Genomic DNA, 17,600 nt, shown 5'->3' on the forward strand with positions numbered 1-17,600 from the left:
TCCAAACTGGCCAAGACAACACTGGTACCCATTGCTGAGGAGCATGTCTCGGGACAAAATGTGGTCAATACCCCTGATGCCCTTGATGTTAACTCAGAACAACTACAGCATCATGCATCCAAACCTAAAAACGTTGCAACTGACTGCATGGAACATCACATAGCAGCAACTAATACAGAACTTTCCCAAAGGGTTAAAGACATTATCCTTGAAGCCCGCAGACCTTCAACAAGAAGGAACTATGCAGGAAAATGGAAAAGGTTTGTCATTTGGAGTGCTGAAAGAGGAAAAGATGTGTCGAATATAGATATTGCTAACATTCTGGAGTATTTGGCAGAGCTTCTACATACAGGCCTGTCCTATTCCTCCATCAAGATACATGCATCAGCTATTTCAGCAGAATACAGCTTTGATCCACCTGTCTTTTCACATCCTTTACTCAGGCAGTTCCTCAGAGGGATCAAGAATGTAAAACCTCCTAGGAAACCACCATTGCCAGCTTGGGATTTGAACTTTGTGCTAGAAAAGTTGACACTCGCACCTTTTGAACCAGCAGCAACAGCAGACCTACAGCATCTATCGTGGAAAACTGCTTTCCTACTGGCAATAACCTCAGCAAGGAGGGTTTCTGAACTTCAGGCCCTAATGGCAGTACAGCCCTTCCTAATCTTCCACCAAGATAGTGTCCATGAGAGCTAATCCTACATTTATGCCTAAGGTGGTATCCAGAGTGTCTTTAAACCAGGCAATCCACCTACCTACCTTCTTCCCCAACCCACAAAACAGAGGGGAAAGAATGCTGCATACCTTGGATGTACATAGACAGTTACGCTACTACCTGGACAGAACAAAAAGTAACAGAAAAACTGACCAGCTTTTTGTAGCCTATGCAACAGGAAGGGAAGGAAAAGCTATTTCCAAACAGACAATCTCCAAATGGATAGGAAATTGCATACGATTCTGTTACTCCTTCCATGGAAAACCAATTCCACAGAACATAAGGCCTCATTCTACAAGGGCAACAGCCACTACCATAGCCTTCTTACGAGGAGTGGCAACCAAGGACATTATTGAGGCGGCTACTTGGACCTCCGTGCATACATTTGCCAAGCATTATAATTTACCTCTGTATTCCAGATCCCGAGCAGGGTTTGCCACTGCTGTACTGCAAGGGATCCTAACCACACCATAATCTATTCTTCCTCCTCCCCTAGTTGGCTATGGTATTCTACCCAGTTGTTATGACTGCAGATGCATCCATGAAGGACATAGTACAGTTTTGTACCTACCATAAATGTAGATGTCCGAACTGGATAGCATCTGCAGTCAGGATTACCCTCCCTCCTTCCCCTCTATGGTACTCCTAGGGTATTTACCCTCCTAATAGCTAGCTGGTGGGGGGAATCTCTTATGGTGTATTTGTTTGTATATATGTACATACATGCTTATTTTTTGTGTTTGCCTTATATCTTTTTGGAAACATTGGCATTTACCCAAAATTTAGCCTTCCAAGAGGGCAACTGGCATCTGGGGCAAGAAACACTGAGGAAAATGGCGTCGGCTGATGCCTTTATACCCGAAGACCAGCAGAGATGACGTCGGGTGAAGTGCGACATCAGCCGAAGCCGGACCCGGACTTTGGAATCCGGCCGACCGAAGGGCTGCCTGACGACAGGACAACCCAGTTGTTATGACTGCAGATGCTATCCAGTTCGGACATCTACATTTATGGTAGGTACAAAACTGTACTTTACAGGCCCTCATGGCCTGCCTCCCTACACTACCTTTCACAAGGATAGGGGGGAACCCTACGCACTAACCCTTGCTTCATGCGTAAAGTGGTCAACAAACTGTCCTTAAATCAATCCATTCATCTTCCTACCTTCTTCCCCTCTCCAACTAACAATAGTGAGAGGATTCTCCATTCCCTGGATGTACACAGGCAACTTAGATTCTACCTAGACAAAACCAAGTCCTTCAGAAAATCTAACCAACTATTCGTCTCCTTCCAACCCAGGGCTCTGGGCAAGGCAGTCTCCAAACAAACTATTTCATATTGGATCAGAAAATCCATTTCCTTCTGCTACTCGCACCATGGCAAGCACTTACCCAAGCGGTGAGAGCTCACTCCACCAGAGGTATGGCTACTTCCAAAGCCTTCCTCAAAGGGATGGACACAGCATCCATTCTGGAAGCAGACACCTGGTCCGCAATTCACACCTTCACCAAACACTACAAATTGGACCATGTCTTGAGAGCCAGGGCAGGATTTGCTAGAGCAATCCTTCAGGGATATCTGGAATCTTCCACTTCTGCCTCCACCCTTCCCTCTAATTAAGCTGTGATACTCTCCCACACTAAGAATACTGCAACATAGGAATAGAAGGACATAGAATTGCTGTGTAAAATCTTGCCATAATCATAGATGTCCTTCTCTTCCATGTTGCAGTATTCCTTCCCTCCCTCCAACCCCCTGTATTTAGTTTGGACTATGGACATGACTCTTAGGCAATAGGAAGCTACACCTTTCACCAAGAGCAGACTAGCCAGCATATGACACTTGACACTTTTGGCTGATGTCACTTGTTACTCTCTTTGGGACTGTCTGACTGGCCTTCAAGTTCTGAGGTCTGTGCGTGCAGACATCACATTTAAGGTCCCTGGTTTATGGCCCTACGTGTGATGTCCCACACACCTACAGCAACCAGGCTTAAGCTTTTGTATAAGAGCGGACATTCAGGTCACCTGAGGTGGGGAATCCCACACTAAGAATACTGCAACATGGAAGAGAAGGACATCTATGGTTATGGTAAGATTTTACACAACTGTTCTATGTTGGAGTAAATTCGCTGCTGCATTAAAGGCTTCCCCTCCTCCATACTCTGTTTGCTCACTGTTTTAAGAGGAGAGTTCTTTACCTTTTGGGTAAGCACTGTCATTTACATGTCAGCATGGCTCTGAGGATGGCTCGTATTTTTGTAGTTGCTTCGCAAATCTAAGAAGCAGACTTGTGGGTGATGCACACAAGTAGAATCCAAAACAAGATATCCAGCAGCAGGAGAAGTTGCAATTAAATCTTAAAATATATTTATTAGGAAAAACTCAAAAAAATCCATAAGCAGCAAACCGGTTTCGGCTGAGAAATAGCCTTCTTCAGTGCATTAATGTGAATAGACAATTCCACATGCTTATATAAGAAAAAAAGGTCAGAAGAATTGATTACAATCATCCATTAATTAAGTAATTAAGCAAATTAACTTAACTCATTCAGGCCAGGACTGAATAGTGCACCTAACCCGATGATCCATCCCGACTCTTTTTGATTTAAAATAGAATGCCATCCTGATTTACATGTCTTGTTACATTCAATTTTGTCAATAATAGTAAATGTGAACTTAGCAGTTTTGTGTTTCAAAGTATGTTTATATAGTGCATTGGATAACCTATGGTTCTTTAGTATCACTTAGAAGTTCACTAATTCTAAATCTGGAAGGTCTTGATGTTTACCCTACGTAAAATGCAGAGTAAAAACAGGTAGCTAAATTACCCAATCATTACTACAATTCACAAAACATTTGATTTCATAACCTCTAGATGTGTTTTGACTAGTGAACTCTCTTGTTTTAACTATATGTTTACAAGCATGGCAATAACCACAAGCTGTACAGCCTGACAGTTTATCTCCAAACAAAGTGGTTTGTTGTTTGGTTGGCTCAGTATGATGTTTATAGTGTGTAAAATGTGAGTTAATGGTTCTACCTGTCCGATATGAAAATAAACAATGAGGTCTAAGACAATTACTTAGTTTTTCATGGGCATTTAGAATATCCCAATGATTATTAATAATGTCTCTAAACCAATTTGTGTTGCATCCAAAGGTAGTTACTAATCCAATGGGTTGTGAGGCTGCTTGTTTGGAAATGGTTTGGTCCCTATATTGCAATAACTGATGTCTGTCCTGTTGGTCAACAAAACATTGTGCCTGATTCAAAGATTCTGCCTGATAGCCTCTGTTGAGAAATCTTTGGGTAAGATCATTTTGGCAGGGCCCATGAGATTGTTCGGAGGAACAAATCCGCTTAATGCGTAGATATTGAGATTTGGGAATGTTTCGGATGATGTGGTGCGGGTGATGGCTAGAGGCATGCATTAAGGTGTTATACTGTGGAAACTTTCTGTATACCTGTATTTCGTGTGTGATCCGTCTGTCTAGTAATGGAGACATCCAAAAAGGTGATGATATGATACTCAATATTAAGTGTAAATTGGATCCCCCATTTGTTTTCATTGAGGTATTCTATGAACTCCTTGGCATAGAGAACATCACTGCGCCACACCACCCAGCAGTCATCCAGATAGCGTCTCCAAATATCTATTTCATCCAAGAATATATTATGATTGTCATACATCAGTTGTTCCTCCAAGTAACCCATGAAAAGGTCGGCATAGATGGGGCAAAGGATGCTCCCATCGCTGTACCTTGGACCTGCCAGTAACCCCCCCCCCCCCCCCACACACACACACTCCTTGAACACTTTGACATGTTTGTCCATGGGAGGCATAAAGCTAGATTTCCCAAATCGAAAATCAGTAGGTCTTTTGAGTATCCTATTGGTTTCCTCTTGGCCGCTGGAGAATCTTGGGTGGATAAAGAATCTAAATCAGTAATAGATGATGAGTTTATCCCCTGATGTCCCACTATAGCCTTGTTCTTTATTTCTTAATATAGATTGTGGTCTTTTCTTCCTATTGCTTACCTTGGGACCAGAACCATAAAAACGTCATTTTTTTTGGGTCACAAAAGGCTTTCCCTTATAATCCATGGTATCTCTCTGAAATGTTTGTGTGTTTTTCTTAATCAGTTGTTCCTCTAATAGTGATGAATCTTTAGCCAAATTATTCACATGCTTACTAAAAAAAAGGCTCTGCCTCATAGACCTTAACTTCCTCACAATTGTCAGTAACCTCTGGTATGCATTGATTGATTGTTCTTTCATAATATGCACTTAGGGCATCAACAAAAAGCATGGATGCTTTATGTTGTGCTTGGGTCCTGTCCTCGGATAGTTGGTCATTTATGTGATTCACCAAAGGTTGAATACGGACTCTAAGGCCTCTTGGTGTGATATCCTGTAGTTTATAAGCTTTGAATAATTTAAGATGCCATATATTGGACTTGAGTGTCCTCATATTTTTTCTTATTTTCTGAAGTAGGATACCACAAAGGCTGTCCGGATCCTCCCTTCTTAGATTGGAGTTTGTTGAATTGGGTTGTGCTAAACCAAAGATTTCTAAATTATCACGGTCTGCTGAGAGTCCTTCCAATAACTTGGTTAGATCCATATCTAAGCGTATTCCTAATCAATAAGTAAATAGCCAGATGCCCTAAAACATAGCTTTTAAATCATTGTAATGTAACCAATAGTATATAGAAAATCAATTGGTATAAATATATCACACCACTCTGAAAATTGTTTCAATGGCCAAACCAAAAAAGAAAAAAATATATATTGTTAAAAATATAACTAAGTAAAATACATGTATAAGGTTCCCTCCTAGAGATCAGGCGTGATTAAAGGACCACATCCTGAGCCACACAATGGTAAACAGTAATTGGTAGACTAATACCATCAGAAGAGATTATGGATGGTCTATCAGTATCTTTGCCCAACTTGAACCACAACAATAAGTTGTGTACGGATGACCGACCTTCGTCTCTGCCACCCAATAATATATATTTATTACCTGTTAATATAGAGCTCCAAGGTAAACTATCTGAATAAATTAATACCTTGTATAGGTTGATCTATCTAGATATTTGACCAACAGTAAAGGATGGCCAACAGTCATCTCTGCTGCCTATCCAACACCCTTGAGGCCTAAAAAATGGAATAATTAATCTGTAAAAACAGATTGTCACACTCAGTGCAGAGGTACACTGCTTTGGAATAGAGGACTGACCTTTCGTCTCCATCCCCACCAATAACCAATAAATGTGCCCCAATTGTGGATAAAAAGGTGTCTCGTATATAAATATAGCCAGTATTTGTATGATATAGTATCATAGTATCACAGGTATCACGCTATGTTCAAAGTGCTTAAATATTCCCAAGATGTTATATTTGAGCGAAACCAGATAATTATTCGCCAATGACGGTTAAACAAAAAAATATACTTCTAAGATAAATAATTAACGCAAAGGCCTGAATCTAGCTATGGAAAACCTTATATGTTCTGTATTTAAAGAGCCAAAAATTAAGCACCCAAAATAAATATTTGGTTTGAGATTGAAACATATAATGGAATATTCAAGTCCTAGTGAGTGTCTATATTGTCCGCATTTACTGTAAAAGTTATGCGCAATTGCCATTTAATATGAAAGGCAATTTGCACCCTGGTGAACCACAATATGATAAACTGAGTCATCAACTCAATGTAGCATCACCCCAACAAGCACGTATGTCACCAAAAAAATCTAAAAAAATACTATTGAAAAAGTCACATAAACCTGCTTATCTGCAAATGTGTTGATCGCTGTCCACCATGGGCCCCAAAACCATCCTCTGTTTGAATGCCTGTAAAAATATATAGAGTATTAATGTCAGCAACAATCAATATTGTCTTAAGAACCAATAAGATCACATAATGATGTAATAAAGCATAAACTCAAGCATGCACATTGCTTAACACATATAGTTTTAAATAATTATATTGAAATGGCGATCCAAAAAAGGCTTATTGATGCCAATAACAAAAGACATATAGCGAAGTCCCCAATAGCTTGAATAGAATAGTCCAAGTGCATTCAAGCAACCATAAACAAGGAGTCGTATTTTTATATAGTCACCAGTAGTAGGAATTGCGTATCAGGGACTATACAAAGAACTGTTCCTGTTTTATGGCTGTTAGAATGTGTTTGTACTGGTGACTATGTAAAAATGTGTACATTATTAGTTTGACGGAACATGTGTTGTCCAAAAATGTTTTCTATTTTAATGGGGGGGGTGTTACTGGCAGGTCCAAGGTACAGCGATGGGAGCATCCTTTGCCCCCATTTATGCCGACCTTTTCATGGGTTATTTGGAGGAACAACTGATATATGATGACAATCATAATATATTCTTGGATGAGATAGATATTTGGAGATGCTGTCTGGACGGCTGTTGGTGGTGTGGCAGAGTGATGTGCTCTATGCCAAGTTGTTCATAAAATATCTCAACTAAAACAAATGGGGGATCCAATTTACACTTAATATTGAACATCATATCACCTTTTTGGATGTCTCCATTACTAGACAGACTGATCACACACTTGAAACACAGGTATACAGAAAGTTTCCACAGTATAACACCTTACTGCATGCCTCTAGCCATTACCCGAATCACATCATCCGAAACATTCCCAAATCTCAATATCTACGCATTAAGTAGATTTGTTCCTCCGAACAGTCTCATGGGCCCTGCCAATATGATCTTACCCAAAGATTTCTCAACAGAGGCTATCAGGCAGAATCTTCAAATCAGGCACGAAATTCTGTTGACCAACAGGACAGAAGTCAGTTATTGCAATATAGAGACCAAACCATTTCCAAAAAACAAACCTCACAGCCCATCAGGTTAGTAACTACCTTTGGATGCAACACAAATTGGGTTAGAGACATTATTAATAATCATTGGGATATTCTAATGGCCCATGAAAAACTAAGTAATTGTCTTAGACCCCGTTTATTTTCATATCAGACAGGTAGAGCCATTTAGTCACATTTTACATACTATAAACATTATACTGAGCCGACCAAACAACAAACCACTTTGGAGATAAACTGTCAGGCTGTATAGCTTGTGGTTATTGCCATGCTTGTAAACATATAGTTAAAACAAGAGAGTTCACTAGTCAAAACACATCTAGAGTATATGAAATCAAATGTTTTGAGAATTGTAGTGGTGATTGGGTAATCTATTTAGCTACCTGTTTTTGCTCTGCGTTTTACGTAGGGTAAACATCAAGACCTTTAAGATTTAGAATTAGTGAACATCCAAGTGGTATTAAGAACCATAGGTTATCCAATGCACTATATAAACATACTTGTGAACTTGGCAGTTTTGTGTTTCCATTTACTATTATTGACAAAATTGAATGTAACAAGACATGTAAATCAGGATGGCATTCTATTTTAAATCAGAGTCAGGATGGATCATCAGGTTAGGTGCACTATTCAGTCCTGGCCTGAATTGTTAAGCTAATTTGCTTAATTAATTAATGGATGATTGTAATCAATTCTTCTGACTTTTTTTTTTATATAAGCATGTGGAATTGTCTATTCACATTAATGCACTGAAGAAGGCTATTACTCAGTCGAAACCGGTTTGCTGCTTATGGATTTTTTGGGTTTGCCCTAATAAATATATTTTAAGATTTAATTGCAACTTCTCCCGCTGCTGGATATCTTGTTTTGGATTCCACATTATGGTTTAATGTGTGCACCCTGTCTCCTTGCGTGTATTTGGTTCGGTCTACATTTTGATACACACACATGCCAGATGCATACAAGAGCCAGCTAGCAATGCTACTTTACAAAGTGCCCCACACATTGACCTTTTACCATATGCCCTGCTGATATCCAGCTTCAAGCACCGAACTCGTCTTCCAGTTCCTTCTGATTGTCTGCCTGTGACATGTTTCCCTTGTTCATACTTTCATGCAGCAGCATTTATCTCAACTCAAATCTGTGATTGAGTATGCTTATAACTGTACTTTTTTCCATACTTTTCAGAAAAAGATTCCTTTGTCTCCCCTTCAGAAGGGCATTTAAAAATATATATTACAGGTTTCTAAGATTTTTGGCCCTTTCTATGCATATCTTTTTTTTTTTTTCAGACTTTGGTTTTTCAGTAGCTATTAATATTGACAGAAAGCATTGTAATGGCTTTGTTTGTAGAAATTATGCAGAGGAATCTGTAGAGGAGGATGATGAAGATTCAGAGGAAGATTCGGAAGATGAAGAGGAATATGATGAGGAGGAAGAGGAGGAGGATGATGATTTTACTGGTATTAGATGTAAGTAGCATTAGAAATTTGTTTGCATTAGTTTGCCTGTTTTGAAAGGAATGTTTTTCTTAGTCTGCTTTTGGGAGATAATACAGAAACTGATTACATTTTTTTTGAGCCACACACCAACCTTCTTTAACAGTCACAGCTTAAACTTCAGTTCATTTCTTTAAAGCAGGTATGTACATACTTGCTCTGTTTGCTATTTAAATCCTACTTACTACAAACGTGAAGGAATGTTGTGTGTGCGCCATGTGAACAGTTTTCTGGTTTGCTTAACTGACGACATACTAAATCCAGTACGGCTTGATGTCGTCCTATTCCAGTGTTGCAGTATTCACTAGTGGATTTACCCTTCTTTTCATCAGCTTGTTCGGCCAGGTATCCAAAGCATTTTCAGTCCCTGTTGGTATGTCGGACATCTGATGTGTAGACTGGTACGTGGGCCATAAAAGTGATGTCTGTGCGCACCAGTCCTCAGAACCTTTCAGCCGCCAGCTGTACACCAGGTGTTCCTTCTATTCGCAGACATCTAATAAGCTTAACATTTAGATAAGTACCCCATTGGGGATTTTTTTCAGTCATTTTTTAATTGATATAGTCTGTTAATGTCCGGTAAGAGCAAGTGCAATTGTGGTTGCCAGATTCCCCGCAGACATCCACGACCAGTGTCTCTCTTATTTTGGGTAGGGATCACTATTATAAAAGCTGAGTCATTTGTAAGTCGTTCGTCCACAAGACCCTTTGTCGCAGACTTCAGGCCCTCGACCTATACCTTGAAAGCCTTAGTCTTGGGGAGATCGCCCTTGGAATGGAAGCCGCTACCGACACCCATCTGAACCACCTAGGAAGAGGGCCAAGCCCATAAGGCCATCCACTTCACCTCCCTCTGCTGATTCCCAACCTGTAGCCACCATTAGCTTGGCCAAGGAACCGGCATCCGACACATCTGATAAAGCAGGTACCTACCAGGAGACTGCAAATTCCAGAACAGATGACACGTCCGGGGAGGATATCCTGACGCCTGGTTCAGAAGCCAGGGGGGAACCAGCTTCTGTGATGGGCGCTTCGGAGCTGGCTTCTGCCATTCCTTATATTCCTTCAAGGCCAGCCAACACCCAGACACCGGTTAGGCCTGCAAAGAAAAAAAAGCAAAGCATGTCGATTCAACCCCCGAGGCCCTGCCAGACTGACAGGCTTTCAGTCAGAGTTTTTACAATGCCTTCCTGGCCCGTAGGCCTATGCCTGACCTTCCCTCATGTTCCTCCACCAATTCTTCGTCAAAGGCCTGTTCAGCCAGAGGACCACCCTTAGCCATCCTGCTGAGAAAGAAATGTCTAACTCCTCAGAGGACTCCTTGTCCTACTCTTAACAAATGTCTTCCCCTCTGGGGTATGGAAGAAGCCTCTGCTGAGCCTGACTCCCCTGTGGAAGACCTTACCTTTGGGGACACGGTTAATCTTATGAGGGAACATTTCAAATGGGATTGCTCAAACATGTCCGAGCAACAGAAAAGATTCTATGACTTGATCCAGAAGGAATCTCCTAAACCAGCCCCCTTTCCTCCTGTTCAGCCTGCTTTCCTGGATGCTTTTGCAGCAGCATGTTTGAACCCCGACTCCCAGCCACCTGCCCCTAGAAGAGCAGACCGGTTGTAGAGAGTACCTGAGGCAGACAAATTTCTTTTCAAATGCCCACCAGCTGACCCAGCAACCATTTCTATTGCCACTGACAGGACTACCAAACTTCTCTCACTACCACTGTTCTGCCTGCAGATAAAGACAGCAAGGCCATGAAGAGGTGGGGGAAGAAGATGTACACTTCAGCTACTCTAGCCTATAGGGCTACAAATTACCAGTCACACATGGCCAGATACTCCTTGGCATTACGGGACAAAGCTTCTAAGGAACTTAATGAGATCCCTGACTGCTCTGCAAAAAGCATCCTTGTATTCCTTGCTTGGGCTCATCTCCCAAGTCAATAAACATTCCCTAAGATGTGCATATGATGCAGCAGAAGTCTATGCCAGGTCAGCTGCATCTGCCTCTGTATTGAGGAGATGCTCTTGGCTGCGTCTTCTGCCTTTACCAGATGACTTTAAGGCCAAACTCGTGGATGCTCCCTTGGATCACACTGCCCTTTTTGGCTACAAGGTGGCTGATCTCTCTGTCACTTCAGCAAAAAAGGAAAGAGCTCTAGGATCTAAAGCATCTTCTGGTCACTCCATTTCCAAAATTTCAAAGAAACTACATGGCCAAGAGTCAGTTTATCAGGAAGGCTTCTAGGCTCTCTCACCCTGCCATATCTAGAAGAACACACAGTAGGCAGACTACTCGGCCTAGGACACCTCAAGCTTCCACCCAGAAACCTCTTTCTAGAAAGGGAAGGCAGCGTCTGACTGTCTAACTCCTTTTCTACCCCCCTCCTCCCACCATACCCTTATCCTCATGCCTCTGTCACTGCCTCCCTGCATGGGCCCTAGTGACATCCGACAAATGGGTTTTGTCTACCCTGAAGGAGGGATGCTTCATGACCTGGATGTCCCTCCCCCCAAAACTTCCTATTCTACTACCTCCACCCTCTCAATGGTCCCTCCTACCTGAGATTCTAAACAACCTGCTGCTCCAAGGCACTGTAGAACTCGCCCCCCCCCCCCCTTTGATCGAAGGAGAGGCTTCTACTCCAGAATCTTCCTGGTGCCCAGGATGGAGGGACCATGGAAGACCCATCCTAGACCTTTTCTGCCTCAACCCATTCCTAAAGGTCCCATTCTCTTTCCTTTCATTCTTCCCCAGGCCTTCATGGTGACTCTGGACATCAAATAAGCCTATCTGCATATTCCAGTAAAACCATCCTCCAGAAAATTCCTCTGATTCAAAGCAGGTTCCTTGCACTCAGTTTTGTGCCTTGCCCTTTGGACTCTCCACTGCCCCAAGGGCATTTACAAAATGCCTAGCCCCAGTCATTGCTTACTGCAGAACAAGAGGTATTCAGATTTTCCCATACCTAGACGATCTGCTAATTCAAGCAGCAGACAGACAAACCCTCCTATGAAAATACAACAGAAAGGCCAGTAAAAGATATAAAAATCGCCAGCTTGCACTTTTAACAAGAACGTCTCAAGTCTGTAGCGCTTCTGCAAAAAAATGCTTTCTAGGAGGACATCATTAAAGAAAAAAACAGTACCATTTTATACAAACATTAAGTATCCATTATAAAACACTTCTTATTTTTTCGGCTTTTCCCGGTTAGGGGTCACCACAGCGGAACTCCGGTCTGCTAATGATTGGCAGTAGATTTTTACGGTGCCAAGTTGCCAACCTTCAACGAAGGCATGCCCATTTACGCATGTCTTTTGAATGCCACTTGACCGCAGGGAGGACATGCAGACTCCACACAGAAGGCGCTCCAGCTGAGAATCGAACGGGAGAACCTCTTGCTGCGTATAAAACACTTAACTAATTAATTTATATTTTAAAATACAATACTTTGTCTTTGTGGACTTAATACTGAATGTTCATGGGAACTTTTGATATAATTGTTTTCCAAGTATAATAGAAATACAGTAATGTTTTAGATATTAATTATAAAACACTTAACTAATTAATATCTGAAACATTAAATACTGTGTTTTTATTATACTTGGAAAACAATTATATCAAAAGTTTCCATGAACATTCAGTATTAAGTTCATAAAGACTTAAAGTATTGTATTTTAAAATATAAATACTTTCTTTATATAACAAATTATTTATTCTTAAACTCAGAGATGTTCTTCGTGTTTCACTGTTGCAGTCATCACACTTGGGGTTATCTGCCTGCAGGTAGCCCTCAATCAGCCCGAATACCATTGACTTACTATTTCTGCGTCTGTTGCTGTCGCTTCAGGTCTAACGTAAGGTCGTCAGGGGTATAAAAACAGGCAGCCGACGCCATTACATCAGTCTTTCTTGCCGAGGAGCCCAAAGCAGAAGCAGTTCGCATGAGTGCCGGTCGGCCGCTACCTGAGTTTTCATTTCCAAATTGAATCATCCTGAAGTCTTCTAAAGCTAAGTACCCTGTTAGGGATCCTTTATTCTTGCTGTAACCAGTGTCAGAAAAAGTTAACAATTGTATCGCCTGTGGAAAGCAAATACCACACCAAGATTTCCATTCTTATTGCTTCGCCTGTTTAGGCCCACACCATGACGACAACGACAACCCTCACCATTAGGGCATTGAATTGCAAGTTTCACATGCTGAAATACCAGCAACATATTATGGAACTTACTAAGCAAAAATTATCTACTTTTACTGACTGCAGAAAATAAAGAATTACAAGGAGCTTATGCATTCTGCAAGCCAAGTCAGCAAGATACCTTGCAATGTGGGTTTGACGCCCTAGAAGCATCATGCAGGGCAGCAGTCTCTGGTTCTGTACTGAGAAGGCATTCTTGGCTTAAGGAGCAGACCATGTCAAATCAAAATTACTGGATGCTGCTTTGAACAAGGACAATCTGTTTAGCCCCAAAGCAGAAGAGGTTCTAAAAAAGAAAGAAGAAAAAGCTAAGTCTATTCAGACAAAGATTTTGTGCAAGTGCAGCCTCCAAGAGTCAGTAGGCATTGCCCCTCAAAACATTGGTCCTTTCCAGTCCCCTCAAGGCCATGTCACAGTAGACCCAGGAGAAACAGACCCCCCCCCCAGATTACAGTCTCAAGGATATGCAGAGGTCTAAGCAATGGAGTACCTCCACTTCTAAAATAGGGAGTGCTAAGCCACCCCTTACAGAAAGAATTCACAAGGACTTCTCAACTCCACTCCTCACCTCTGCCTATTTGCTCATGCCCCTAGGAGGAACTCTTGCCCATCATGCAAAAATCTGGACCTCTGTCACCAAAGACCGATGGGTCCTCAACACTGTATCCCAGGGGTACAAATTTTTACTTCCACTCACTGCCAATCCCAAAAGGGTTCTCAGACCTTCCTTCAAACCAGTGGGCAGAGGCACAAAACCAAGTTCAATCCCTGCTCTCCATAAGGGTAATTCAACCTGTTCCTGCAGAACAGATGGGTCAAGGGTTTTATTCCAGACTTTTCCTGGTACCCAGAAAAGAGGGCACTTTGCACCCAATCTTAAGTCTTTCCATTCTAAACACCTTCCTGGTGGTACAAAAATTCAAAATGTTCACCCTTCAGCTTCTTCCTATGCTGTCCAAAGATGCCTGGTTAGCCACCCTAGACCTAAAAGAAGCCTATCTGCACATCCCCTGTCAGGGACTCATGTAGGAAATACCTACGTTTCAAGGCAGGATCTATGCATTATCAGTTCTCTGCACTTCCCTTTGGCTTATCCACTGCTCCCAGAGTCTTCACAAAATGCTTGGCTCCAGTCATTGCCTATTGCAGACAGAAAAGAATTCAAATTTACTCTTACTTAGACAATTGCCTGATTCAGGTAGACAGTCAGGAAAAATTGTTGTAGCATCTGACATTTGTAAAGAACCTTCTACCTCCCTGGGGTACATTATTAACGAAAAGAAATCAAAACAAGTCCCCAGTTAAAAGATTGTATTCCTGGGAGCAAGCTTTGACACAGCATCCCAGATTACATTCCTTACTCCAGAAAAGCAAGCCTATCTAACAGGCTACTATACTCAAATAGCCATCAGAACACGGCTATCCGCAAGGAAAATCCTGCAAGGCCGTAGGGTTCATGGCCTCTTGCATTCTACTAATTCCATATGCCAGACTGCATATGAGGAAACTTGAATGGTACTTAAAAAGTCTTTGATGCCAACATTCTCAGGACCTTGAAACTGTCATACCTATCGTACCTTGTCTAAGGACAGATTTTCTTTGGTGGGCAGCAGCATGGAACCACAGCAAGGAACTTCCCTTTACTTAACACCACGCCGCTCAGACCCTAACCACAGACTCGTCAGACTGTGCTTGGGGTCACACCTGAACGACAGTGCATTCAGGGCCACTGTAGCCCAAGTCAAATTCATCTGCACATCAACCAAAAAGAGATGTAAGCTGTTCAGCATGCCCTGACAGCTTTCAGATCTCTACTCTCACCAGGACCCCTGCTAATAAAAGCAGACAACACCACAGTTATGTGGTACATCAACAAGCAGGGGAGAACCCACTCTTTCCCACTCTGCAAGCTAGCTATGGCCCTGTGGAACACGGCCTTGGACATGCATATCATCTGCAAGCTCAGTTCCTGCCAGGCAAACAAAACACTCTGGCAGACGACTTATGCAGAAATCTCCTAGACCCACACAAGTGGCAATTAGACCCCAACACTTTCACTTTCAGCCTTCTAACCGAGAAATGGGGGACCCCAGAGGTGGACCTTTTTGCCTCCCCCTACAATCACCAGCTCAGCAAATTCTGCACCAGGACACCTCACAGCAGGGCCAGGAAAGTGGGTGCCCTAGCCTTCCAGTGGGTAAACCTCTCAATCTATGCATTTCCCCCTCTGCGTCTTCTCACAAGAATATTACTCAAGATAGGACAGTCCAAGGGCAATCCTGATTGCCCTGGACTAGCCACGCCACCACTGGTACCCACTACTGCACAGCCTGTTACCGGTGCCACCCTGGCACCCACCCCAAATCCCAACTCTCCTCACTCAGCAGGAGGGACATATCTTGCATCTGCAACTGCAAACCCTGAATTTTGCAGCCTGGCTTATTCCTTGAATTCTCCCCCAGTGACCAGCCTAAGCAAGCAGGTGCTGGATGTCATTCTTGAAGCCAGAAGACCCAGCACAAGGAAATCCTATGTAGATAAGTGGAAAAGGTATTGTTCCTGGAGTCCATCTAAAGGAGAGGACACAGCACTGCCCTCCTTGCTTCTAATCCTGGATTACCTAGCAGATCTACTCCACAGAGGCCTGTCCTCTTCCATTAAGATCCATGCCTCTGGCATCTTGACTCATTACAACACTGAACCACCTCTCTTCTCTCACCCTCTCATCAAACAGTTCCTGAGGGAGGCCAACAACTTAAGGCCACCAAGGAGAGCCCCCAACCCTGCTTGGGACCTTAACTTTGTACTGGAAAAGTTCATGCTACCCCCCCCCCCCACCGAGCCTGCAGTGTCAGCTGAGTTAAAATTCCCCTCTCGGAAAACAGCCTTGCTTCTGGCCATCACTTCAGCTAGAAGAATATCTGAGCCACAAGCACTTATGGCTGTGGAACCCTTCATTATTTTTCATTCTGACAGGGTCTCAGTCAGGACTAACCTTTCCTTTATGCCTAAAGTGGTGTCCAGTGTAGCTCTCAACCAATCTATCCATTTGCCAACCTTCTTCCCTAATTCTCAAAATAAAGGGGAAAGGATCCTGCACTCCTTCGACATGCATAGACAGCTCAGATTCTACCTTGATGGGACTAAGCCCTTCAGGAAATCTGATAACTTACCAGTCAGTTTGGTACCACGAGCAGAGGGCAAGGCCATTTCAAAACCGTTTCCAAATGGATAGCACACTGTATCCATTTCTGCTACAAACACCATGGGAAACCAGCCCCTCAGGGGGGTCAGAATGCGTTCCACTAGGGCAACTTCTACGTCTACAGCATTACTCAGGGGAGTCCCTACCAGGGACATTCTTGAAGCTGCTACCTGGAGTTCTGTTCACATCTTCACCAAGCATTACCACCTGCCTATCTTTTCCAAACCCAGGGTGGGTTTTGCAACAGCAGTCCTGCAGGGCATACTAGCCAGCCACAACTCTTCTTGACTACCTCCACCCATTCTGCAGCTTTAGGAATCAACCCAAGTGTGATGATTGCAACAGTGAAACACGAAGAACATAATACAGTTGTGTGCACTTCCCATAAATGTAGATGTTCGAGTGTATTCACTGTTGCAGTCCTGGTTTCCCACCCTCCAACCCCCCTTGTCTCTCTTTCTCTCTCCTCTCTATTACTCACCCCTTACTGGGCTGTTGGTATTTACTTTTTACTTGTGGTGTTTTCTCACCAAAGCTTAGCTCCCTATTTGTGAGGCTCCTGACATTTGGAGCAAGCAAAACTGATGTAATGCCGTCTGCTGCTGCCTGTTTTTATACCCCCTGATTACCTTACTTCAGTCCTGAAGCAACAGCAACCGGCGCCGAAATACTAAGTGTCTGGTATTTGGGCCTACTGAGGGCTACCTGCAGGCAGATAACCCCAAATGTGATGACTGCAACAGTGAATACACTCTAACATCTACATTTATGCTAAGTGTACACAACTGTACTTTGCCAACACCCCAATAAACTTGTTCTAGGATGCCGGCTTGCAGAGAGTCTGGATTGCTATTGTGAAACAACTTAAAATGCATGGCAACAGGACTAGCAACTTTTTCAATTTTTATGTCTCTAATGTGCTCCTGCAGTCTCAGTTTAAAACATCTCTTAGTTTCACCTATATAAGAGACTGCAGGAGCATCTAAGAACATAAATACAATTAGATGTTACACAAGTAAAATGTCTTGTAGGACTAAAGGGAACAACATTGAGATAACTAAAAAAAATTAACAAATTTGCAAGCTGAGCATCTAGTACAACCACTAGTGC

The 17,600-nt window shown here is 42.5% G+C and overlaps 1 protein-coding gene across 1 annotated transcript in view; it reads left to right on the top strand.

Annotated features, from left to right (window-relative positions):
• Nucleotides 1-17,600, top strand: part of BAZ1B (bromodomain adjacent to zinc finger domain 1B) — a 2,173,382-nt gene that overhangs the window by 1,765,186 nt on the left and 390,596 nt on the right. Inside the window, exon 16 of the mRNA XM_044054836.1 lies at nucleotides 8,939-9,057. Coding sequence (XP_043910771.1) covers nucleotides 8,939-9,057 — 119 coding nt within the window. The remainder of the gene's footprint in view (nucleotides 1-8,938; nucleotides 9,058-17,600) is intronic.

This window comes from Protopterus annectens, chromosome 13.part0, assembly GCF_019279795.1.
Source record: "Protopterus annectens isolate FY-2018-M chromosome 13.part0, PAN1.0, whole genome shotgun sequence".
NCBI classification, from domain to species: Eukaryota; Metazoa; Chordata; order Ceratodontiformes; family Protopteridae; genus Protopterus; species Protopterus annectens.